Consider the following 26,605-nt stretch of genomic DNA (forward strand, 5'->3'; position numbering starts at 1 on the left):
ACATGTTTTAAGTAAGTATATATATATATATATATATATATATATATATATATATATATATATCCATTCTAAAAAATGTGCCTAAAACTTTTTAATTTTTGTCAACTAAAACTGGAGTAAAGCTATCGCATTAAAATAGCTCAAATGTGACTAAGACTACCAAGCATTTTCATCCCAAAAAATTAACACTAAAATGTCTGACAAAAGCAACACTGACGACATTTTTTCCTAGTGACGATGATATTTCCTCATAATATCAAAATATGTCATTAGAACAATGAAGCAATTGGCAATCCTGTCTCCATATCATCCCTATCTCCTATCTATCATCACCCTTTTTGTAAGCTAAATTTCAACTCCTGACTTAATTAACATTTCTGCAGCATCCAAGATGCAGTGTACCACATCATCTTGAAAGACAAAAGAGAAATTTTGTTGGAATTGAAAGCTCCAAACTAGGGATGATGATAACAAGCAGAATTGGCACATTTACATGAGCTTAAAGCACATATTCAATTGTGCTCCTCATCCCATAAATACATGCTCCATACAAATGTAGCATGATTTAAAATGAAAGAAAAAAAACAGGCTTATCATCAGTGGTATAAAATTAATTGGCAAGAGGTATACAGTAGTTACAACAAAGAACAAAATCTAACACAAATGACCACTTTTTGTTTTATGTATGTTGATTATTCAAGACAAAATACCTCAAAGGTAAGCTTGTTTTTCTCCTGGTCAGAGAAGGGAACATTTTGTGACACTACCTCTCTCAGGTAATTTTCTACAAAATCCATGGTGAGGAAAAATCGCTCTTTGATCTCATCTCTGCTGGTTCCATCATTATCATAGCTAGTAAGACAAATGGAAAGTTAGACAAGAAATGAACAGCACCACTTGGAGCAACATGCATGCAAATTAATCCTGCAACAAATTTAAGAAGGAACTCACTCGTCAATTGTAATTTGAGAGGGGATCTCAGACCAAAGACGAGCATATTTGACAGGTGTGACCTGCTCCTGGGGATCACGGTCCACATGCATGTGCAGCATGAGGCGACAGAAAGAGGCTCGCAAGTCATAGGGCAGATCCTCATCAGACATACAGCGAAGGATCAAATCCACATCCAGCTGCCCAGAGATCTTATTGATGGCCAAGTACTGACGGTCCAAACACATCCGGGCAAAAAGGTTGAGTTGGCACCTATCAAGAAATTGTGTGGATGACGTTTGCCAGCTACAGTATGTGTTTAGGTTTTTAATACACCCACATCATATAGAGCTGCAACAAAAAGTATGGAAACTCTTTCATATTATTTGGAATTCTACATAAAATGGTCACAAATGGGATCTGAACTTCAAAGTTACAACAATATAGACAAATTAAGTTGAAGTAAAGTTAAAGTCACTGGTTGTCACACACTAAGTGGGATGAAATTTGTTCTCCTTATTTGATAACTCCCCGAGGGAGCGGTGAACAGCAGCGTGCCGCGCGCGCTCAGGAATCATATGGTGAACTAACCCACCTCCCACCACGACCCCCAATTCCAACCCTTAATGCTGAGTGTCAAGCAAGGAGGCAATTACCTCCCAATGTCAGGGCGGACACTCTACCACTAGTCCACTGAGCTGGTAAATACAGTCTTCATCAACATAGCACACAAGCAATAATTGGGAATTAATTAATTGATTCTTTCACAAATTAAACAAAGCAAAATGTATGTTCAAACATATCTGACCTGTAGTAACTGACCACCTCATGATCCTCCTTCTGACCCTCCTTTGCATCCTGGGCCAACTCTCGTACGCTCTTGCTTCGTATATCCTTGAAATTGTCCTTCCAGAACAGCCACACCTCCTCTTCATCTTCCGCCTCAACTGGATTATCACCATTTGTTGCTACTTCAACCTCAAACCTTGATAAAACTAATCTAATACACAAGACATAATTCAAAGTTATGTATTGATTGATTTTCAAAATAAAATCAGCTGGTGAACGGAAATGATGAGGCTAACCTAGTTTCGATGAGGATGTCAGCATTGGACAGATCAAGCACTGCATTACAGATGAGCTCCTGAGTCACAGGGATGGATTTGCTCATGGACACACAAAGATCTGACAGGTAGTCCAAAAACCTGCGTACAACAAATGCCAGAGATATCTTAACCCAGATTTTTACTTGGTTACTAAGCAAAGTATTCTTCATCATTCTGATTCCCAACATGAGGTGCAGAATAATGAGCTATATTTATTATTGATTATATATAATCTGTCCCAATGTAGTGCGGACAAAATAATGATCTAGGAATGATCTAAGGGCTGACTTGGAGCCAGACAGAAGGAGTCATTCCATATCCTATATGACAAAACTCCCTTCAACTCTGCGTTTCTGTGCATCTTAATAATAATAACAATACTAAATAATAATGCTGATGCTAGGTACACACAAACAGGCCAAATTTGAGCATTTTTCCTCCCTCACAGTCAAAGTCTACAAATCAGATATTTCTTAAAAATTATACTGAGCAAATTGTCCAATTTGAAACAACTCAGGATGGGCACACACTGCACCTCTACATACAATTGCCACACACTCAGTCAAATCCCACAAGGTGGCCTTTATGCAGTTGCGAGCTTCCCTAAAATTATCGAAAGAATACATCACCAAACACGCAAGAAGTCTGTTCGAGAAAAAAAAAAGGAATTTATTATCCTGCTATTGACAATTCCGAGATGACGTCACAAGTCAAAATGGCGTAGTTATGTTGCATTTGAGGAGGGTTTGGACTTGGATTTATCCCACTCAAAATGTCCCAGTTCCGCCCTCAAAGCGTTTGAAGAAAATAAATGTAAACAACAAAGATTGATCTTGTATTAACATTTGCTTCGAAAACTTTGAGGTTGGAACTGACACAATCCGAGTGGGATAAATCAGATTTTCCACATTCCTCGAATGCAACATTTGTCCTCAGTGAAAAGATACTCTCCACTCATTGAAAAGCATTGCACTTTGGATCATTGTAATTTGATTTGTGAGGATTATTTTAAATTGAAAATGTGATGAAATGTTGTTTGACTACCATAACATTATGTCTGGTTTGTATGTTGGTCACAGGCAAAAGCAATACAATACACCGTGGAAATGAAGCGTTGCATTGTGGACATATAAGAAATGCCTGGATTTTCAGAATTGTCAATCTGCGATCTTGGCAAACCCCACTTCCTGCCATTTTACAATAGCAGCCAGAACCCATGCCATTTTCTCAAATTCACCTTGGCTCCCGATTCTTCCTCACAAGAGTGACAAATGTGTCTATCTCTGCAGCAGTAATATGTTTCTCGAGCAACTTCCGGTTGTTGTGCAGTAGAGCAGTTATTGTGTCTTCTGCAAGCACATCGTAGCCTATTTGCTTCTGCATGAAGCGAAATTGCTTGGCAATATATTCCTGTAAAAAGAAGACAAAAGAGGATAATTACCAAAGAATGAAGGCCATTGAGTCAGAGTGAAGCAGTCGTGTTCACCCACCTGGTTCTTTCTGTAGTCCTGTTGAGAGTGACGTAGCACTCTGTAACAAAGCCTACAAATGTGTCGAAAAGGAGCATGCCGTTGATCGCCCAGCTCCTCTAGGCGCAACATGGGACCATCACCACTGTCTGTGAAAGGGGCTTGAAGAAGTTTGAAGATCTACACAAACAGTGAAGAATTCTAAGATAAGCTCTTGAAAATATTTGAAATTCTTGAAGGACTTCCTGTGGATTAACACAAACCTGCTTCAAGATATTCTGCTCTCTCATGAGTTTTTGTCTTTCTCTGTTAGGTTTGTTCACCATGATCTCCAAAACATCCTGTCCACTGTTTGGAATGTCCACTACAAAGAAGACTAGATCTTCCAGAAGCTTGGTCACAAACCTGGAGAGAGTATGTGCGAGTATATTATAAAACATACAGTATGTATACTATACCTAGAACATAGATGTAATTTGAGATAAAATTAAAAGCTGCTTGAAAATAAACACTGTAGTGTTTACCTTCTTTCATTCTGCGTAATGGTTCCCTTTTCCAGTTTGCCTGCAATTGACGCCAACACTTTACTTGCATCGTTGGCAAAGTCTAAATCCCGCACCTCTGCTGGTGGCACTGGTACAATGGCAAAAGCCTCCTTGTCTTCTTTCACTGCGGAAGTTCCAATCTGAAGACATTGAACATGATTCATATTAATATACTGTATTTATGTACTTGATAAATGACAAGCCTTTTTTTTTTTTTTTTATCAAACTCACTCTTAACATAACAGGCTTTTCCTCTTCTTTGTCAATGGGGATGTTGGTGCTGTGAACCCACGTGTTGGTACACAAGTGCTTTAGCCGCACATATGAACTCCTTGAAATTACAACAATGGAAGAACGCAGCAATGAAGCATGTGAAATGTTTAATTCAAAACCAAATCAATGCCGGCATTGATTAGAAAAGACAGAATTCAAAAGGTAATCCACAAAATTTAGTGATTGGCTAATTGAATTGTTATAATGAATGAATTTAAATTTACATACTAACTTTAAAAACTGCCATTGAGCATCAATGAAACAAATGAAAAAAATAATAAAATGTGAAATCTCTAGAAACAAAGTAGATTATAATTGCAACAAGATATAGAAACAATATAAATAAGACATTTTCTCATATTCTGCAAGTGTCTATTGATGGCCAATAATCTGCTCTAAAGTATTGTCAAACCGGTTGTCATTTTTATTTTTGCAGCTGATGAATGTAACAAATAAAGTAACCTCTAATCTACTTTAGTTCCTTTTGAAATCAAGTCATCAGTAAAGTAAATCCAGTAATTAAATTACTTTAATTATTTTTTCAAGGTAACTATGCCAACCCTGTAATTAACTCAATGTAGAATACCGCAAGATCATGAATTATTACATAAACTGGAACATTCAGGTGTTAAGTAATCTACATATTTGTTTTTGGTTGCAAAAAATGAACAGCATAATAAGTAGCAGTACTAGAGATAAGGCCTAAAATGACACAATCAAGTGTGTGGCATTAATGCGGATAATCCAGTAATGACCTCTGCAGGAATGTCAGACAACAGGATGCTCACAGCTACCACACAGGAGTGTCAGTATCTGTGTGCTCACTATGTCAAGCTGCCAAGCACATGTAGACAGAAGCCACTTTCTTGCTGGGGATTATGTAATTGCTCACTGCTCAGTGTAGGTAACAATCTTATCTTTGTGTACTGCTTGTCCCTCAAATTAATTTAGTCCTCTAGTAGTTAAAGTTTGAGGGGCAGGGTTATTTCTAGTATTTATGAGGTATTACCGTTTGTTATTTGCAGCCTGTAGGCATGTGCCTGACAATGGGACAGAGTAGAAGCTTTTCAGCAATCAACACTACTGTTCAAAGACATGATATTTTGCGACTGGTTTTCTGTCTCTAAATGTACCGTTATTGTGTGGTGACCAGTCCGGGGCGTAGTCTGACTTTTGCCCGAAATCAGCTGGAATAAGCCACAGTTCCAGCAGTATACAAAATAATTGTATGGATATTCGTGTATAATTTGGCAGACAGGAAAAAAAAAAAAACTTCTCTTTCGCTCAATGCAACAAGAACAGCGAAAAAATTATATTAAATATATAGATATTATATAAGTAGTGGATGTATAAAGTTGCAAATGTTTTTTTAACGTGTTTAATTTGTACCTGGGCACCATCGAGTCTCCGCCTCTCAAAGTGGTGGGGTCTAATTCAAAGATGGACGAAATGTCCATGCCATCTGGGACTGGCACAAGGGTGTACATGATTTTCTCTTGAGGGGCCCGTAGACGGCCACGTAAAGCTTCATTATCTGCATCCAGCTGAATTAAGAAGATGAACAATGTAAGAAAGACCTCCAGCCACAATCATGGACTCAAGTTAAGAAAATCTAAGATCTATATCATCTATGCATTATACAGTAATGCTGAAGCATACACATACCTGACATACCCTGGAGCCTGGCTGAGTACAATATAATAAAAGTCTGCCCACCAGTGGTGGTTTCAAGTACGAAATGAATCAGCATTCAGCACTACCAGTAAATCGATTTGTTGAAACCATTTGTTTTATATTGCTTGATCTTTTATCGGTACAAAAAGACAATGTTGTGCTATTATCATACATGTGTACCCAAAACTGTACCACACCAAGTAAAATCTCACCATTTTGGATGTCGGACAAGTTAAATATGATAATTATAATTATGCACAATATTTTTGGGACAATCCATTATTATTCATGTTATTTGTATTTGTAATTTAGTTATATCTTACCTGGAAATTAAAAGGTGTGAAGTCCACCACCTAGAACAGAAAGCAAAGATCCAGCAGATATATGAACACAAAGACAATCATGATCGTGGAAGGCCAATCAACACTCAGTCATCAAACTGACTTACTGCAGATCGCTGCTCAACACTCTCTTCCTCAAAGTCAGGGTTCACCTGTCAAACAAACCACATACCAAGTTACTATTTATGGTTATTGCGCATGGGATTTACCTGCGTACCTTAGCCAGTTTATTATTAAATAAAAACATTTTGCTACACTGTAACAAATTGGGAATGTCAGCGATAAAGGTGGAGACACACACCTCACCCACCTCTGCAGCCAAATAGCAACCAGTTGCCAAATGTTTAAACCTGAACAGGCTGTTCCAATAGCCTGCACCTCCCCGACATGGGTCATGGTGGACCACCTGCAAAGGTCAAAATGTAAGACAAACTCATGGACTTTTCCACGTGTTTGCTATCGTTAAAGATGTAAAACAGTGCAAACAACAGTTCTTCTTCTTCAGGATTATTAGGCTCCACACACCTTTCCAAAAAAAGAAAGAAAAAGAACATACTCACCTCTACTTCCCAGAGTGCCTTGCTGCTGGTGGCAGATGTGGCAGATTGGCGGCCTGTTGTTCTAAGGAACACATATTGCTTCTTTCTGTGGTCGTCACATGTGAGGAACTTTTCCTGCTCTGCATGGAACAACCGAACAACATCTCCCTGCCATTGCAAATGTAATTTAGAAGAGAGTGCGATCTGTCATGTATGTCACTAAATGTAATAGCAATGTACCAACCCCTTTGAGGATGGTTTCCTTGTTGTCACTCCATTTCATGAATAAAACAACTTTCCAGCTGGTGTTGCAGTTTACAGAATTAACCTAGATAAAAGATGTAAAACAAAACATCAGAGGCCATTTATTAAAATACAAAACCATACAACTATATCATACAAATGTATTAGCTATATAAATTTCGTAACTACCCTAGATAACGACAATGCAGCACTATATAGTTAAGTTGAGTTTATTAACATAAGAATTAATAGTTAAAAAAAAGAAAGAAATATACATATAAGAACAGAGAACAAAAGGTGTAGACTTGAAGCCAAAGCTTATACTGTCTACCCTTTTCGCATAATAAATACTACATTCAAGGTAACAGAACTATTACAAGTTCATACATTCACATACTGCATCTACACACAAGTCCAACAATATACTGCATATACGCATGCATATATTTATAAAAATGTTCTAATTACTGACATACATTTATAGAAAAATATATTTTGTCCATATTTTTACAATAATAATAATAACTATAATCTTGCATTTATACATGTATTTGAAATTCTTAATTGAGTTACACAGTTTCAATTCACAATCAAAATTATTCCAGTTGACTCCTTTCACTGACATACATCTCACACGTTTCACATTTGTTTTGTTTTTTGTTTTCCCAAACATTGAAGTTCCTCTCAGTCTCAGCTCATAATTGCTAACTGTGTTGGAAGAGTATATAGATTTCAAGATGAAATTTCTGCTGTCAATAACAATTAATATTTAGCCATTTTGGAAAATGTACAGATATACAGTCATGGCAAAAAAATATATATATATTAGACCACCGCTTTTTATTCAGTTTCTTTTTAAATACCTGATAGAACTAAAGGTACAACTAAATGTATTTGGACAAATATAGAGATGTCGACATAAATGTCTCATAGGAGTTTTATTTATGAGTTGACATCTAGCCATTTCCCATGGTTTTCTTCATATTAACCTAAATCAATTAAGTTCTTAAATCTGATGCTTTGGCAGTGTAATGCCAAAAACAGTACATTTGGGTAACTCATCCTTTTTTTCTGTCTGTTAGTCACATGATACATATGTAATAGTACTACCAGGCATTAAAAAGAACAAGAAGTTAAAGAAAACAAGGAACCCTAATCATTTTTCCATGACTGTATATGGAATATACTGTACTGTTATAAACAAAATTTGAATCAATGTGAAATTGTACCTCATTGCATCCTGGGTTGTCGACCAGCTGGTGAGTGCTGGCATGTAGAGGCTGTCCTGCATTCACTGGGTTAAGGACAACTTTATCTCCAATCACCACCTTCAGGAGTGCATTAGAGAAATTGTATACAAAATTAAAACATACTTCTGAAATATGCACTTTTTTTTGTAAAACGTACTTCTGCAATATTACTCTTTTTTTTTAATCTATGTCCCAATATGTTGCAATATCAACAATTGAAGAGTAGTCCTTGGATGCAGAAAAAGCTTTTGATAAAGTTAACTGGTCCTTCCTCTTTGCTGTTTTAAATAAATTTGGCTTTGGGAAGTCATTTATTCACTGGGTGTCAGTATTATATGATTCTCCTAAAGCTACTGTTACTACTAATGGGATTATATCTAAGAGTTTTACTCTACAGAGAGGCACAAGACAGGGATGCCCACTGTCGCCTTTATTATTTGCAATATTTATTGAACCGCTTGCATTAGCCATACGCCAGGAAAGAAGGATTCAAGGAATTCACTCTGGGGTAACAGAACATAAAATTAATCTATATGCCGATGATATTTTACTTTATTTAGAAAAGCCTGCTATTTCATTAGGGGAAGTATTTAACTTAATAACTAAATTCTCACAGTTATCAGACTATTCTATTAACTGGACAAAATCAACACTTCTACCTATTACAGAAAATTCATGGAACCCTGCAAGCCAGGACCCATACTACTCATTTCCTATAGGTAATTTAAAATACTTAGGCATAAAAATCTCACCTAAATTAACTGATTTAGTTAATTTAAATTTCACTCCACTTCTGGATAGCATTTATAGTGACTTGGAGCGCTGGAATAATCTTCCTATTTCTCTAATAGGACGAATAGCCACTATTAAAATGAAAGTTTTACCCAAAATAAACTATTTTTTCTCAATGATTCCATTTAAACCTACGGCTAACTGGTTCCAGTTGTTGGACTCAGCCGTTACAAAATTTTACTGGAAAAAAAAAAGAAGCAAAGATTAGTCTATCTACTCTTCAGAAAAATAAATCCAAAGGAGGTCTAGAGGCACCAAATTGTATGCACTATTATATAGCCAACCAGCTACAATATATTATTTTATGGGCACAACCCAATAGAGATACTAACTGTTGGCTGGAACTAGAACAGAAGGATTGTAATAACCTCAGACTCCTAGATTTACTCTTTATTACAACATCGATTAAGCGCCATAACTGCTTTAAAAATCCAATGATTTCCGCCACCCTGACTGCCTGGTGGAAGGCACTAGAAATGACAAAAGCCCAAGTGGAGCCCAGCGGGCTTTCTCCCCTATGGCATAACCCCGACTTTCAAATTAACAACCAATCGTTTTATTTGAATGTGTGGGAGCAGAAAGGAATTACACAACTCCACCATCTCTTCTCAGATAATATGTTTATATCATATACATCCTTGCTCCAAAAACATAAAATAAAAAACGGAAACTTTTTACATTATTTGCAAGTTAAAAGTATGATAAAGAAACAAATTCCAACACTCCAGGGTACGCTCCAACCGCCTGTTTTAGCTAAAGATATTATCAAGCTTTCTCCGACAACAACAAAAAAAACTCTCAAAAATATATAAGTTACTTTCATATACTGATAAAACGTCTTTACCCATCTCAAAATGGGAAACAGACTTGTCTATAGCTCCGGAATCTGTCTTTTGGATTCAAGTTTGTGAAAATGTTTTTAAAATGACAAAACACACAAATTTACAACTTATCCAATATAAAATTATTCACAGAACATACATTACTCAATATATGATGAAGAAAATGGGACTCTCAGACTCCGACATTTGTCTCCAGTGTTTATAAAACACTACAGACACTTATTTTCATGCTTTATGGTTATGTACTCCGGTTATGTGTTTCTGGACTAAAGTCTTAGAAAAACTTTCCGCTGTCTTGGACTGTAGGATACCGTTCTCTCCAAACTTGTGTTTGCTAGGTGACTTAACAACAATTGACTTACCACATAAACAATTTCAATCTATACTTGTAGCCCTTACTATCGCAAAAAAAACAATTCTTGTTAACTGGAAAAATAAACAAACTTTGAATATCGACCAATGGTCTAACCTCCTCATAAATCATATTTTAATGGAAAAAATATCTGCCTCAAATAAAAACCAAATGTCAAAATTTAAAGAAACATGGTCTACGTATATAGAATTTTTTAACCTAAACTTGGATTTTAATTCTGCCTGTTAGCGAGAGCCACAGCAGCGTTATAACTTGCATTGATGTTTCTGTATTAGGCAATTTGTAACTAATGGTTGTGTTTCTATAGTCAGGAACCCGGCTGCTGCCAGCGGGATCGAGCGGATTCACCTCCGATGGGCACCAGGGGTTGATATTCGGATTCACGGCATGCCAATGGGTTAATTCTGTGGGTGCTGTCCCCCCTGGCGGGGAGTGGGCGGGTCTGTTGGCTGCTGGGTGGCGGCTGCGTCTTGGCCGTTCCCTGGGTCTCTTGGGGGGTGCTGCGTTGCGGGGCTTTCCCTGGTGTCGGGGGCGGCGCCGTTCCGGCGCGGTCCGTCGCTCTGGGCCCGGCGACGCGGTTCGGGGCCTGTGGGCCGCCGGGGTGCCCGGTGGTTCCCTCTCCCCTCCCCCTTCCTCCCCCTTGCTGCCTCTCCCTCCTCGCCTCTCCCCGCCCGTCCTCCGCCTCCCTGTCCCCTCTCCCTCGTCGCCCTTCCTCCTCCTCTCCCCCTCTCCTTGCGTCCCTGCCGCTGCCCCCTGCCCTTCTTGTCGTCCCCTTCCCCGGTACGCCTTCCTTCCCCTCCCCTGGGCCGGGGGCTCCATCCATGGCCCGGGTCTCGGTGCTATGGGGGCCGGCGGGGGTGGCTGGGGTTTGGTGTCGTGCCCGCCCCGCTCCGGTGGGCGTCCTGACACCTCGGGCGGGACCCAGTATCCGGGGGGCGAGCCCTATCGCCCCGCCGGACGGGTCCCATATGCCCGCCGGGGTCCTGGTGGGGTGGGTGGGGGCTTGGTGGGCCGGTGCGCCTCCTGCCCCCGCCCGGTTGGGGAGGGCCCCGCTGGTCACACCTCTTAACTCACTACACTAGGTTTGCACAATACACTTTTATAGACATATAGGGCACATAACACACTTTGGGGGGTGGGGTAGGGTGGAAACACCGTCTTCACCCTACAACTCCCCTCCAATTTTAATACACCACACAACTTGTGGGTGGGGGGGGGGGCTTGTGGGGGTGCCATCGGTTGGGGGCCGCAGTATAGAGCAGTGCTGCGGTCCCCTGTCCGTGTCGCCACCCCCCCCCCCCCCTCCCCGCCCTATCTATTTTTTTTAATGCACCACATACACTCAGCAACATGCTTGGGTGGCGGGTGGATCGGAGCGTGGGAATATCATTTCCATCGGCTCCGGTTCACCTGCTCCTAATTTTAATGCACCACACACACACACTTGTATATACACTGGGTGGGGTCACATTCACGGTTTAGGGGTAGAGTTCGCCAGTCCGCGAGCTGGCGGACTCAGTAACAGGGGTTAATTTTCACAAAGAACGCTGGGGTGACGACCGGGGCCTTCCCCCGCTGGGCCTGGGGTTCGGGGGTGTCGGCCGCCCTCCAGTGCCCCCATCTCCCCCTTCTGCCCCCGGTGTTCCGTCCTTCCACACGGCGGGGGGTGGGGTGGGCGCGGCTGCCCTATCCGCTCCGCTGTCCGGCCCCTCTTCGGCGCCGGTGCCTGGGTGCGGGTGGTCCCCGGGGGCTGGGGGTCGGGGGTTGGGGGGCTGCCGGTTGGTCGGGGTGGGGTCGGGGCGGGGGGGCGGCTTTGTTGGGGGGGGGGGGGGTTGCGGGGTGGGGGGTGCTGGGGGTGGGGGGTGTCTAGGGGATTGGGGGCGTGGGGGCGGCTGGGGCTGGGTTGGGGTGGGTGGCGGGGGTGGATGGGGGGCGGGGGGTCGTGGGGGGGCGGGGTTGGGGGCCGGTGGGGTGCCTGGTGGGCCTGCAGTGCCCCGTCCTGCTGCGTTGGGCCGGGGGCGCGGGCCGTGTTGGGGCGGGGGGCGCTCCTGCTCCTGGGTTTGCTCTCCGGCCGGTGGCCCTGGCGGGGCCCGGGGGTCGTCCTTTGGCGCTGCCGCGGCCTGGGGGGCCCTGAGGTGTTGCGCTTGCTCTGTTCCGGCGGGGGTCGACGGCTCCCCTCTTTGGTGGAGATTTTCATGCATGCCAGATCCACCACACCAGCATCTACCGAAACTCAGACACAATCTGTTTCCTCCTCAGGTTATTGAATCGGTGGAGGCTGGTGTCTGCGGATCTCACGCGGCTTCGTCTGTCCTTCCTTCCTTTTCTCGGTCTCTCCTTTGGTCTCTTGAGGCCTCCCTGATTTTATGTTTTTTGGATTTGTTGGGGTCTGGATGTTTCTTGGGCTGGGGAGGAGTTCTGGGGGGGGGTGTCTGGTCGGTGCTGGATTTCACCTTCCTTGGTTTTCTTCGGTCCCCTCGGGTCTCCTGGTGTTCGGTTTAGGTGAACGGTATGAGATTTTTTTCTAATAGGTTTTCTGGTGAGCTAACAAATACACGCACGCACGCACGCACGCACATACACATACTCACCCACACACACAAAAAAAAAAAAAAAATATATATATATATATATATATATATGTATTAAAAAAAAAAAAAAAAAAAAGAGCAATGATGATGACATTTCCGAATGAACAATACTGAGCTCTTTAAAAAAAAAAAAAAAAAAAAAAGAAGAAGAGTAGTCCTACTGTGTTGCCATGTGCATTACCACTACTGTTTTACTAGGGCATACCAGAAATATTTTTTTCATTCAGCCAAATCCTTGCATTCTTAAAAAAAAAACATCTGAGTCCATCTTCTATCACAATATACTAAATATTTTCACAGATTGGTTTATGTAGCTCTTGAAATCAGGTGAATAAAATGAAAATGAACATTAGAGGGCGCTGCAGACCGTATTATGTGTGACTTTATTGGACAGTAGTTAACTATTCTCTGCAATGGCGCAGTTGAGGCTGCTTAAATTAATAATTTCAATTTAACGCTTTCATCTATTTATTTTGTAGCTTTTTAAGTAGGAACTAATGACATTCATTATAATTATACATACAGTAATTAATTAGTGATGGGAAAATGAAGCTTCATGAAGCACTTGTGATATTTTTTGATTCCCCTAGATGGTGCTCTTGGTTTAAATATAAAGGCTAGTGCAAAGGAAATTGATTAAATTTTCACTGCATCTTTCAACCAAGAGTGGCATCTAGAGGAGTCAAAAAATATTACAAGTGCTTCATGAAGCTTCATTTTCCCATCACCAAGTAATTTGTCCACAAGTTCTGTTAGAATTAAAGCATCAATTTCAGTCATCTACCCACACTGTCTCCCAGGGACCGCAATTTGTAGAAAGGTTGGATGTAGAACCAGGACCCCTCATTTCCAGCTGAGTCCAGTGTCACCCTCATGGCATTCTTTTCAAGCAGTGCAGGTAGACGCTTGTTCACTGTCAGGTACTTATTGCTTTTCAAATGCAGAAGCTTGGGAGAAAAGTATTATCAGATGTTACAAATTACTGTAAATAGCTACATTACCATCACAAAAAGCAGAACAAAGCAGACAGTGAAAACATAGAGACTAGTTAGGCCATGAAAATAAATGTCACACAGTGGAATACAGCAGGACTCAGTGATTTGCTTTGTATGTGTTTATTCTCTAAAAACTTGAAGTGACTTCAATCGAAAGAGTCAAGGACCTTTGCTACAGCATGGATCAATTTCCCTTCCATTCAATATAATAACTGTCTCAACAAACAACAGGTCAATATCTGATAAAGCTGGTGTCATGTTTAACAAAAGGGGCACCAAAAGGCCAGATGAGATGTGCAATTACCCTTTTGTAAAATGTTATAAAATTGTAAAAGAGGGACTATACATAATGCCAATCCCTATGATGCTCATTACTTATGAGATTATCTCTCAAATTGTTGAACGTACCTGAATGACATTTCCATACTGGATGACTGATCCAAGCAACTTACGATTCTCAGACTCATTCTGCTTCTTTTCCAAGTCAGCCGCATGCTATAAAAAAATAATTCAAATTAAAATAAAAGGAAAAATACAGTTAAACTCATTGAGGGATTAACTGCAATAAAGTTGAAAAGAGATAGACTTCCATAAAAATGGGTACTGTTCAGTTTGTTCTGTTCTGTAAACAAAATAGAAAATATGCCATTGAAAAGATAATATTGTAATATTTTAACTTTATATATTAATAATGTAACTGTGATGAAAGCAATTAGATACAGTATGATGGAAATATTGGGATACTGAAAAAAATACTCAGGAAGGAATGAAGAGCAGTTTTGAAAATGTTGATGTTGCTCATGAATTGCATCTTATTCGACTGTGCAACTGTGTATTTAGTGAATTTTGTATACAGTAAATTTGTTGTGTATGTCAAAGATAGCCATGAACCACAAGTAGTGGTCACCATGGCAGATACAGCACTGTATATAGCGAGGAGGGGCCTTACATGCAGTTTGGTGAGGAGAACAGTGTCTGTGGTGCTGTTGCCTCCAGGTTTTGCTGCCTTCCAGAATTGTTTCTGTGCTGAGTATCTGTTCATGGGACATAGTTTGAAAAGGCAATCTGGAAACAGAGGACAACATATGCCAAACTTGCATTAGTATACATTGTTTGTGTGAAGCTTGTTTTACAATCATTTTAAATTTACCTTAATTATGGGGAGCTTGATTTATGAACTGACGCAATGAATTAGCTGTATTTGACAAGGTGTCTTGCCTTCCTACAGCCTCATCATTCAGCTCAAAACAACACAACAGTGTAATAAGACACTGAAACGAACTCAAAGTGAAAGGTGCCATGAGATAACATAATGTTGGTGAGAATTGGCACGACACCGTACTGTAAATAAAACTGACTTGACTTGTAGCTCTTTTTTAATGCCTCTGCCATTCTAAAATCATTAGGACCCATAGTAATAGTGCTAAAGGACTATGATCATAGGCTTATGCCCATTCATCCCTATGGATGAACACTATTCACGTATAAGATAATCTTATAAATATATGAAATTCAAGCCTCTTGCATTTTCATTCTTCATTTTCAAACTTACTATACCCTCTTTACCATATTTATTTAAATCCTGAGGGATTGTATTTTGTTTTATGTCATGTGGAAATGTGTGTTGTGACCCCCAAAAAAGTAATTGAATATATTTGTATCCTTGAATTTTGAAAATAAAATTCTGTGAATCTTTAAACTAAAAAAAGTTAAAATAAAAAAGTAAAGACCTGCCTGATAGTGAGTGTTGTTTTGTTTTGCAATACAAACAAATGAGATCAAGAGACGACTACAACTAACAATATAACAAACTTCTTGTGCTCATAATTGTTTTTAAATTGGATTTAGTCACAGTCAAATTAACGGGAAAAATTGTTCTTTACCGCAATGTTCTATGTGCCACCACTAGTCTAAACATGGATTTCTGATTAATATTGCTTTAGTTGAATATGAATAAAGCAGCAAAACCCACCCGACCATTTTTTATCCATTTCAGGAAGCGAATTGTAGTAGCTCTCTACTCTATGATTTAGTCACCATGCACAGTACAATTTTACTGTTAGTTGCTTGTTCAAAGGGTGTTGTTCTTAGTCAGTTATGTGACGTTCACGAACGCATCAAGTCTTTTGAACGCCTCTTCAATGTGAACGATGGGAATCGAGTCTTTGTAGAGAGCCGTTCAAACCCAAAAACGTCCACAACCTTCAGACTCATTAAACAAAGTGTTTGATAGGCCTGCTGCCTTACCTCTGAATTTCTTGGGTGGGTTGTTAAGGTCACCTGTGTCTGGTTGAACCACGCAGCGGTCATCCACAAGCCTAAGGAGACAGTTTCCAAAATTAACAATTAGTCAATTGAACCTTCTTTTGGTATAAAAAAATCAAAATAAAAAATTGTATTTTGCCAATTGTATAGGCTACTTAATCTAGCAGTAGACTTTTCTGTGCAACCGTAACTAATTGACATACTAATTGATTATTGTAATGCCCTCAAGTTTTACTGATAAATGAATGGTCTCTTTTAGAGTGTCTTCTATTAATAAATGTAGTCTGAGTGAAAGAGATTAGGGTAAAGAACACTGAGGAAATGAACGTCAAACATTTGCTTGTATTCAACATTCAGCATTAATATTAACAGCCCTAATTTGAAAGGTAATCTTTACCAAGGTAGGTATTTTAACTGAGTTCAACTGCTCATTCTCCATTAAAAAAAGAGCTCAATGAGGTTGACCAATGAGTAATACAATAAAAAATAAAGATGTAACGTTTTAGGTTTTACTCATTTGAGGACACAAAAAGTATCATCAGACTTCTGAATATAAAAATTAAATGATGGATCAAAAGTCTCTAGTCTCTCCTGTCATCATACGCCAAACGTATCATATATACTACATGAAATTTTGAGCCCTCTATTTGATAGGTATACTATTTGTATTCCCACTACAAGCCTGATGTGTTGGATCAGATACATACATTGCATAGATAATCCTTTAGAGGGCAGTAATTCTCCATCAGATGGCTTCCTAGTGCCGTTACAAGATGACCATGTTTAAGAAAAGAGATATTTGATTTTTGAAGAGTTAAAGGTATGAAAAAACTACAAAATTTTTACTGAGTAAACATTATAAACAGTTAATTGGCATATATATATATATATATATATATATATATATATACACCCACACACACAATGTGAAATAACTAAATATTTTATAAATCAGTGTTTTAGTTAAATTATAAAATTTGAAACAGTAGGTGTATACGGTTTAATTTTCTTATTTTAACTAATAAATATCACAAACTGCAGGGGGGGGGGGGGGTTGACAATACACAATTGACAGTTGTAGATGGCATACAAACAAAAACACAGCATCGCCGATGTTTTGAAAATAATTATAGATGGCAAATCAAGTGATGTTGAGCAGCTATAGGAAGATGATGGGGAAGATGAGGAATGGACACCTACAAATACTGAAGAAACTACAGATTGTAAAGAAGAGAAAGACCCAGAAGAGGACACAACTGAACCAAAAGAAACAACACAGAAGCAGCCAGCAAGGGGCCAAGTGAAAAGAAAGGAGTAGCGGTGGAAAAGTAAAGAAGACTCTGGGGAACCACTTGACCAGACACTGTACATATATTATGTATTTCAAAATGCTACATGAAATTGCAGACAAAAAGAACTTGTACAGTGTGCAAAAAGATGGAAAGGCAGCAAATGCAAATTATATCTATAATGGCCCATGCACATGGTGCTAGCACAAAAGCCCAACACACAACAAGATTTTAAGCCTTCCACCATCCAGAATAAAAAGTTTGTGGCCCAGAAAATAAAAATTAAAAAATTAAAAATACAGTGGTACCTCAGAGTTTGAACATAATTAGTTCCTGCGAAGTGTTCAAAGTCCGAATTGTTCAACCTCCGAAACATTTTTTTCCCATAGGAAATAATGTAAATGCAATTAATCCGTTCCCGAGGTCCAAAAACAGAAAATTCCTATTTTAATTTCTGTTTATGTTTTTTACATTTATAATATAGTACAGTATTTATACAATACAAATACCTTACCTTACCTGTTGTGGTGTGATGGCATCAGTGTATGATAAATGCTATGTTAATGCTAGCTTTAGTTCAGTGCTGAGTTTGTGTATTTTACATTGGGCAGATTGTTAGACTACTTGCGTTTTTTAACGTCAGGCACGTTGTTGAACAGCTAAGGGGGGTCCTCGTGCCAGTAGTTACAGAAGCAGGGACAGTAGTTACAACTGCGCGATAATCTTCTTCCTAATTCCACTGTGGTTCGTAGCACTGTATGTTTTTCTTTGCTGCCACTGGCATTGTTGTCTTTCTTTGGGCCCATGGCGAAGAAAATTGTAGTGGAAAAACCAAAATGCACTCGCGAGTATGGAGCACCTACGGGAGTATTCACAATCTGACTGGAAATAAGCAGTGCATAGTCTACCGCAACGTGAGCATTCGGCATTACTAGGCTTCGCTCGGCTTCACTCATTTAACCGTTTTCAAGGTATGTTCGGCTTAGCTTGCTTTGCTTGGGTGTTCGAACTCCGAAAATAAGTTAAAACTTTTTGGTTGAAGTCCAAATTTTACGAGTTCCGAAACTCCGAGGTTCCACTGTAAATCCTCCTCCAATGCTATATTCAGTTCCGTTGGTGAAGTTCTCAATGCTGCTTTTAGCAGTTATACGATTGATTATTAGTGGGAAAAGTTATTTCTGATCTTTAGAAATACTAAAATGTTTGTATTATGTTTTAGTCTGTTATAAAATTAAGAATTCTAAGCATTGTATATAGATGTACCACACATGATACAAATCTAAAGTCATATGTGGAAGTTGGTTTTCAATTTTATATATATATACACACATATATATATATATATATTTATATATACACACACAGTATATATCATTTGTTAAAATTAAAAATAACCAATAAAGGTTCCATTTTGTAAGAATCAAGTCATCAGTTAATACTGAGAAGAAAAAATTTAGCAACAATTAGTCAAAAACCGTTAGGAGACAGAGACTCATTGGTGCCAGCAGTGGCCTATGAAGTTGCAGCTACCTCTCTCAGAAGGCACATTCAGCACTGCGGCAGTGAAAGCAACACCTGATACAATTAACCTATTTAAGTCACATCCTCTACTCAACTTTAATTAACAGAAAAAGCTCCCTGCAGCAGATGCGGGGAAACAATTACGAAGCATAACTGTGCCAAATGCAAAAATTGACAAATGAGCTTTGACATGAGTCTTTAAAAAGGTCGCACATATGACGCACAGAACAGAACTGAACTGCAGAAAAGCATGTTTTCTCAGAGCAAGAAGAAGGGTTAGTGTGGCCTCTGGTGAATAGCAAACACTATAGTGATCCAGAGGATGAAGACAACGGTATTTAAAGGAGCAGTAACACACCATTTTGAAGTTGAGAGAGAGGAACAAGAACACCATTAGCTTAAAAAGAGAAGGTGACGAGACTTGATGCACAACATAAAAAAAATACGGTGTGGGAAACATTGCAGGTCTACCACACTGAAAAAAGTGCTTAATTTTCAGTTGCACACGATTAAAAATTGGTAACTGATATAATTTTCCACTCTTTGCCAGTGATAATTTCGTCTGCGAAAAATGTTCGTCATAATTTTTATCACAATTTCTTTTTCTGACGAAAATGAAACGAAAACTAAAATAGAAGCCATTCATTGAGACGATAACGATAACTAAAATTGACCGACAATGACAAACAAACAAAACCAAAACAACACAGTGACGAAAATTCATACAATCCAATCGGAAGGAATGAAACGCGAGTTGGAGAAAATAACCACTCAGAAACTGTTCAGTGTTCACTGCACTTTATTTAATGATCAAACCATTCATTGTGCAGCTGTAAGATTAATCTCAAGCAATTATGCCCTTTTTCATTTAGGTGAAAACTAAGTTATATTATTGTCAGTTCAACATGTTTCATTGAAACAATTAATAAAGACATAGTTGTATTAAATATGCCTTGCGTGTTAAACTACAGTTACAAATAGGTGTATTATAATTTTTTTTATAAAAGTTGAAATGTATGCTGAAGGAAAATATCGACTAAACTGTCAATTTCGTCGACTAAAGTTGCTCTTTTTTTCGTTGACTAAAATTGCTCTTTATTTTGGTCGACTAAAATTGGATTAAAACTAAAATACAATCAGATGACTAAAACTTTAATTAATTTTAGTCAAAAGACTAACTAAAACTAAATAAAAATGTGTTGTCAAAATTAACACTGCTCTTTCCGTTGAAAATAATCAACGTTAGTTTAACACATCATTTGAACCAAATGTAGCCTACATGTTCAAATTAAGTAAATCCAAAGGATTATTTTTCAAGTGCATTTCCATACATTGCCATTATCTTGCTCAGGATCATGGGGGAGCTATAAAGTATTCATGCTGACTTTTGAGAATTGAACCACACCAAGGACTGAGTCAATCATCACAAGGTGACTGAGACTGTAATGATCGGTAACTGAGCCAAAGCCAGCTGAGGCAAGGCAGTAATGTGAATCCTTATAGCTCACTAACAATTGTATGTATTGTTAAATTTAAAAATATAGTTGTTTCTACCATCCATTATTGATTTGACTTTCAATCAAAATTTAAAGGGACAGTAATGTGAAAAATCTACTTTTTGGAGCTTTTAACCATGTTAAAATGTTAATTCCTCACCAAAAATATCAACGAAGTGGTGTTTTCCTCCATTCACCCACCCCTCTGAGAATTTCTAGGTCATTCTGTTCTCCAAGCACCAGCCCCTCCCAACCTGAGAAAACGAGCGGTCATGACGTCAATAGGTGAAGACCCATCCCCGCACCGCGCCTCTGCGGACTAAACACACGGCCACTTTTTCTGAGAAATCCATGCTCGCAGGGTAGTGATAAAAGTAGCCTTTATCAGTAAACATTCTGTCCAAATGAATTCAAAGCAATCAATTATCCTTCACATTTGCAATGCTAATTGGCCGTCTTAAATTCCCAGAAAGGTTCCGTGGCTAACACTTGTGTAAACTACAAGTAAAATTTGTGCGCTGTTGAACAAATGGTGTAGTGGTTAGCATGCACACCCTGTAAGCAGAATGTCTCAGGTTTGCTTCCCATTCAAGGTTTTTTTTTTTTCTCTCGCTCTCTCTGTTCTTCCCTCTCCTCTCCTCCTCACAATTTCTTGCGGCAAGGATCAGTTTTGTTCCAAATGTTTATTGAAGAACTGAACATCCATCCAATTTCCACAATTAAAGAAGACTCCATTCAGACAAGTGCTCGAATGCAGCGCTCCAGAGTTTTGTGGCTTGGACGAGAGAGGCGGGGTTTTACTGAACCTGGCGTTTAAAAAACCCCAGCAAAATACCTAACATTTCATAGAAAAATTACATCGCAATGGTGACAAAGGTAAGATTTAATCATTATTCGCCTATAGTTAACTGTGGAAGGGCTTAAAATACTGTGATATAAAACATGGCTCTCAAGTTGCACACTAGTATTACAATCCAATGCGTTTTTTGTAATAACTAAGAGGTAAACTGCGATAATGGGCCGGAAAATGTAACGTTTGCAACAAAATGCTACAAAAACAGTATGAGGTGTCGGAATCTCCCAAAGAGACATCTCCACAGGTGACCATCGCCCAGCTCTGGAATGCAGAATCCTCCAGAAATCCCCAAAATTACAGAGAAAAAAAACGTCTTCTTTTTTTTCCAGAACCTGCCTGGGCATCTTCTTTTGCAACAGAACAATGAACTATGAAACGCATTCAATGCGTAGTGACGTAGAATAGGGGCAGGCTCTCTGCCAAGCAATGTGAAACGTCTATAAAGAGAGCAAGGTAAGTCTTCGTCGCGTTCCTAAAGAAACAACATGCGATCGGGAGAGTCACCCTCCTACACGCCGTGCTCTTGTCATTCAGGAACGCGACGGAGACTTACCTTGCTTTCTTTGCAGATGGTTCACATTGCTAGGCAGAGAGCCAGCCGGCATTCCGTCACTACGCACTAAATGCGTTGCAACGTAAATAACGTACGTCCAAATAAAGTTTCTATAAAATGTATTAAACTTGAAATGATTTTTGAAAAATGTATCTCATAGTTATGTTAGTAACAACCATATAAATAATATAGAGCAAAGTTGTCATTACAGTTGGGGTTCCTTTTAAGTGAAATTCATGAAGTGAAATACGTGTACACAATCTGGCTCAACACACAACAGCAGTGATTAAAATGGTATTAGAAGTATTAAGAGCAGGGGTTTTCCTGTGTACAAAATTCAGAGACGGCCACCTCAACCTAATATAGAACAAAATTTAGCAAAGGTGTGTTTCTGTAAAAGGTGTTCATTTGTGGAATAATTTTGGAACTGACCTGAAAAGATGTCAGTCACTTGTTTAAAAATTGTTTAAAAGCAAAGTTAAAAAAAATTACTTAAATCAGACAAGAGCTGTCAAAATTGTATATATGCTGTAATTTCTTTGGACGTATCGGTATGAGTGTAATGAAAATTGTATATGTGAGTATAAGGCTATGATTCATAAATGAATTATGGTATATGCCTATGAATTTAATGTGCATATGTTGCTGGCAAATGTGCGTATGTTAAAGTGCACTTGTATATATGACTAGGTTTATACATTTTTCTTTTGTTGAAATACATTAACCTTATTATTGTATCAACATAAAACTAATAAGGGGTAGGACAAGATAAGTTTTTAACTTCCTCCTACCCCTTTTGAACATATAAACTCTTTTCTTTCTCCCTATTCTTGTTTTTCTTTTTTACTTCAACTTATATTTTATACTTGTAATGTGTTTTGTGTTTTCTTCATGTTTATATGTTCAATAAAACCATTATATGTTCAATAAAACCAAAACAATTTGCTCGCCACTTTCAGCCTGAGCCACAGATATTGCTCAACACAGCACTTCAGCTGTGTTGATCGAGCTCGGCAGCAACGCATTTTAACTGCAGTTGCATTGTTGCGCAATTATGGAGGCGCTATATCAAGAGCAGTTCACCAGAAAGAACTAAAGCAACAACCGAAGAAGAAACAGCTTTCTTTTTTTTTCTTTTTTAAAACTTTAATGTACCAAGAAGAAACAAATCATGGAGCAACCATTGCACACGGCCATTTCCTGGTTGTGAGGCAGAGGTGACGCTCGCTCCAGCCATGGCCAAAGTCATAAAACGACGGCCAGGTGGCGGTGCTGAAACAGCACGGAAATCCCCGACGCGCATGCATCACTCAAGAAAGAATTCATAAAAGGACATATCCAGGGTTCCGGCTGACGTGGTCCACAAGAGGATCGCTACCGGAACCCAGTCTCTCAGAACCTTCGTGCGCAGACCAACACGAGGGCTCTGAGTGACAAGCAATGCTTGCGGTCGTTTGGGACTCATAGAACCGTAGTTACAAATGCAACTGTCGTTCTATTGCGTCCCTCCCGACCGCCAGGTGCCAGTGCTGAAACAGCACGGAATGCCGAATACCAGCGATGTCACAAAGACCCTGGAAAATATACCTAATAGAGGGGGCCCTGCAGAACCGCGAACCACATCCACTGAATGAGTAGAGGTGACATCCAAGCTGTAGAATCTGGAGAACATACAAAGCGGCGACCAGGAAGCAGCCGCACAGACGTCCTCCAAGGACACTCCTTTCAGAACGGCCCATGACGTAAACACTCCTGGTGGAGTGACTACGCAACCCAGGAGGACGGGAACGACCAGAGACCCAGTACGACTGCCGAATCACATCCCCGATGCAATGGGGGAGGCGTTGCTTGGAAACAGCAGCTCCTTTATTTGAGCCATCGTAAGACACAAAAAGCTGGGTGGATGTACGGAAAGATGCCGTAGCATCCAAATAAAAGCAGCGCGCCCTCACTGGACAACAAAGACTTGAGCGTCATCCCCATCCGTCAACTGCGGAGTAAAACGAGCGAGACCAATAGGGTGGTTGGCTTGAGAGCCAGACAAAACTTTGGGAACAAAAGCAGCATTAGGCCACAATGTGACCCCTGCCCTGTCGGGGTGCTAACAAAGGCAGTCGAGGCTAACAGACAGGTCATGGAGCTCCCCCACCCGCTTAGCGGATGCTATCGCAAGTAGAAACGGCGTCTTACGAGACAGCCAGCGAAGGGGAACGCCCCTTATCGAAAACAGACTGGAGAAATTCTAAAACAGTGGGAATAGGTCACGTCATGGGATCCCTCCCGCAGCTTGCACACCACTCCGCAAACAACTTCCATCTGTTAGCATACAGCGAACAAGTGGACGGAACCCTGGCATTAAGGATCGTATGCTTAACCAAAGACGAGCACTCAGTCAGCAATGGGTTTCGCCCCTCAGCGGCCAGTCCAGACACACAGATGCAGCCGACGGGGAACGGGATGCCAAATCCAACCCCCCTGTTGAGACAGTAGATCCAACCGGATGCGCAGGATTCACAGTTTAGAGGAGCAGAGACTGCGGAGGAGAGGGATCCAAGTCTGGGCTGGCCAAAGAGGGGCCACCAGCAACAACGTGTGACCCTCCAGAAGGACCCTCTGAAGGAATGAGGGGGAGAGGTGGGAATGCATATAGCAGACCCCTTGGCCAGGGGTGCGCCAGAGCATCCTGGCCCAGCGGGCTGCTCTGCTCCCTAGAGAAAAACCAGAGGGGACAGTGAGTGGATGCCTCAGAGGCAAAAAAATCTACCGGCGCTTTCCCGAAGCGACTCCAAATGGCACTCACCACCTCTGGCCAATCCCCCTGAGGCGGACGATGGCGGTGACAATGCCCGGGAAGAAACAAGGCCCGCAAGCTGGCAAGACGGGGGACAGCCCATCTGAGAAGCCTCCGTGAGGCTCGTAGCAACTGGGCGGATCTCGTTCCGCCCTGATGATTGATGTGATACACAGTGGAAGTGTTGTCCGATCGTACCAGGACATGGCGCCCTGCCACGTAGGGCAGAAAATAACCATGAAGGGCAGAAAATGAATGAGGGCCAGATCCACAGCCCGCCAGCTCCCGCACAATGATGTGCCGCAACCTGTCACCTGCAAACCACCTGCCTTGAGCAGTCCTGTGTTGCCAGACTGCAACCCATCCGCTCAGGTTGGCATCGGTGGTGACAACTTTGTGACGTGTAGGTCAGAGGTGGGAGTAAGTCATTGCTTTCCAAGTCACAAGTAAGTCTCAAGTCTTTGCCCTCAAGTCCCGAGTCAAGACTGACAAGTCTCAAACAATTCACAATTCCTACACTTTGAGTTTCAAGTCCTTTTGAGTCATTTTAACAACATCATAGATTATATTATTTGGGGTGAGCATCAAGTAGGAGTCAGGGCAATAGCCAGATTGATTTGTGCTTCACTCGAGGGAGTTCTCCACAATATCAGTCTGGGACTGCTACGCGTTGATTTGCTTGAGTAAGGCGGGGCATGCTGTACAACAGTTCGAGCTGATTGGATGAGGCAGAAATCGCGTGCACGTCCACTAACTTTTGTTTCGACCAATCACGGCAAAGGATACAAATGTCGTCACCAACATGCGACTGTTGTGACTAGCTGATATTATGGCGTTGAATTTATGTTGTCGGATACAAGAGACCAATTCGTATAAACGTAATTAACTTGCGGTTTCTTCGAGTCCTAAATTCGCTATTTAAGATACTTTCGGAGTGGCATTATGATAATGGTGGTAGAAAATATGTCATTTCAATAAAAACATCGATAATGCAAGCCAAAATGTCAAAGAGAAGTAGTCAAGCTGGCGTTCACGCCACCATGCAGGCAGACTTCAAAGTCAAATCCACCAAGGCTATTGCATTGGTGTCAATGTATTATTTGGTCAGCTTTATTTTGAAGTTTCCTTAAGCGTAGGTGGGGTGTGCGGCTTCCCTGACATGTCTGAATGACAGCGCTGTCAGCCCAGCTCGCACACACCAAGAGGAACTTACTCGTTAACATACATTTGAATCTTTTTGTTTTGGTGGAAGAATAAAAGTATTTTCAAGTCAAAGGGCTCAAGTCCAAGTCGAGTTGCAAGTCTTTAAAAAAAAAAAATCAAGTCGAGTCTAAAGTCATCAAATTCATGACTCGAGTCCAAGTCACATGAACAGAGTCCACACCTCTGGTGTAGGTACCACGCCTAGCGGGACTCCCGCTGATAGAACAGACCAGCAACCCCAAGGTGCAAGAGCACCCATGAACTGAATGGACACTCGGAGACGCCTCAGATGGTCCAGCAACGGGTCGACCCGGAAGCGGAACAATAGTCGCAGCGACAGCAGGCCGAGTGGCACAAGAGCCGTCAGGGACGATAACTTGCCCAGCAGACGCAGATAAAGGACATAAGGCAGCATCCCATTGGCACGGAAGAGAGAGATGAGGATGGCCGAGCAGTCATGCAGGTGGTGTCCAATGACATTCCGATGAACAGAGTCTGCTGAGAAGGAACGAGAGAGGACTTCTCCAGGTTGACCTTAAGCCCAAGTCGTGACACATGCTGAAGAAGCGTAGACGTGTCTCGGATTGCCTGATCCCTGGACGGTGCGCGTATCAGCCAGTCGTCCAAGTAAGGGAGCACCTTCATGCCACTTGACTGCAAGTGTGCAA

The 26,605-nt window shown here is 40.6% G+C and overlaps 1 protein-coding gene across 12 annotated transcripts in view; it reads right to left on the reverse strand.

Moving 5' to 3' along the window:
* The window catches only part of LOC147166938 (inositol 1,4,5-trisphosphate-gated calcium channel ITPR1-like), a 78,258-nt gene that overhangs the window by 46,056 nt on the left and 5,597 nt on the right, over window positions 1-26,605 (reverse strand). For 8 of the 12 annotated variants that reach the window (XM_086086202.1, XM_086086199.1, XM_086086197.1 and 5 more), the window contains exons 3-22: window positions 16,211-16,281; window positions 14,913-15,028; window positions 14,372-14,458; window positions 13,757-13,915; window positions 8,350-8,448; window positions 7,122-7,205; window positions 6,899-7,045; window positions 6,640-6,744; window positions 6,446-6,490; window positions 6,321-6,350; window positions 5,713-5,867; window positions 4,282-4,381; window positions 4,030-4,190; window positions 3,769-3,910; window positions 3,527-3,685; window positions 3,274-3,446; window positions 2,016-2,135; window positions 1,739-1,930; window positions 952-1,203; window positions 711-852 (exon numbers count right to left, since the gene is read on the reverse strand). In XM_086086202.1, the coding sequence (XP_085942328.1) occupies window positions 711-852; window positions 952-1,203; window positions 1,739-1,930; window positions 2,016-2,135; window positions 3,274-3,446; window positions 3,527-3,685; window positions 3,769-3,910; window positions 4,030-4,190; window positions 4,282-4,381; window positions 5,713-5,867; window positions 6,321-6,350; window positions 6,446-6,490; window positions 6,640-6,744; window positions 6,899-7,045; window positions 7,122-7,205; window positions 8,350-8,448; window positions 13,757-13,915; window positions 14,372-14,458; window positions 14,913-15,028; window positions 16,211-16,281 (2,539 nt within the window). The remainder of the gene's footprint in view (window positions 1-710; window positions 853-951; window positions 1,204-1,738; window positions 1,931-2,015; window positions 2,136-3,273; window positions 3,447-3,526; window positions 3,686-3,768; window positions 3,911-4,029; window positions 4,191-4,281; window positions 4,382-5,712; window positions 5,868-6,320; window positions 6,351-6,445; window positions 6,491-6,639; window positions 6,745-6,898; window positions 7,046-7,121; window positions 7,206-8,349; window positions 8,449-13,756; window positions 13,916-14,371; window positions 14,459-14,912; window positions 15,029-16,210; window positions 16,282-26,605) is intronic. The other 4 variants (XM_086086204.1, XM_086086198.1, XM_086086205.1 and 1 more) reach the window with 1 other exon arrangement.

The sequence above is a fragment of the Leptonotus elevatus genome, chromosome 10 (genome assembly GCF_054856555.1).
Source record: "Leptonotus elevatus isolate MCC_2025b chromosome 10, RoL_Lele_1.0, whole genome shotgun sequence".
Lineage (NCBI taxonomy): Eukaryota > Metazoa > Chordata > Actinopteri > Syngnathiformes > Syngnathidae > Leptonotus > Leptonotus elevatus.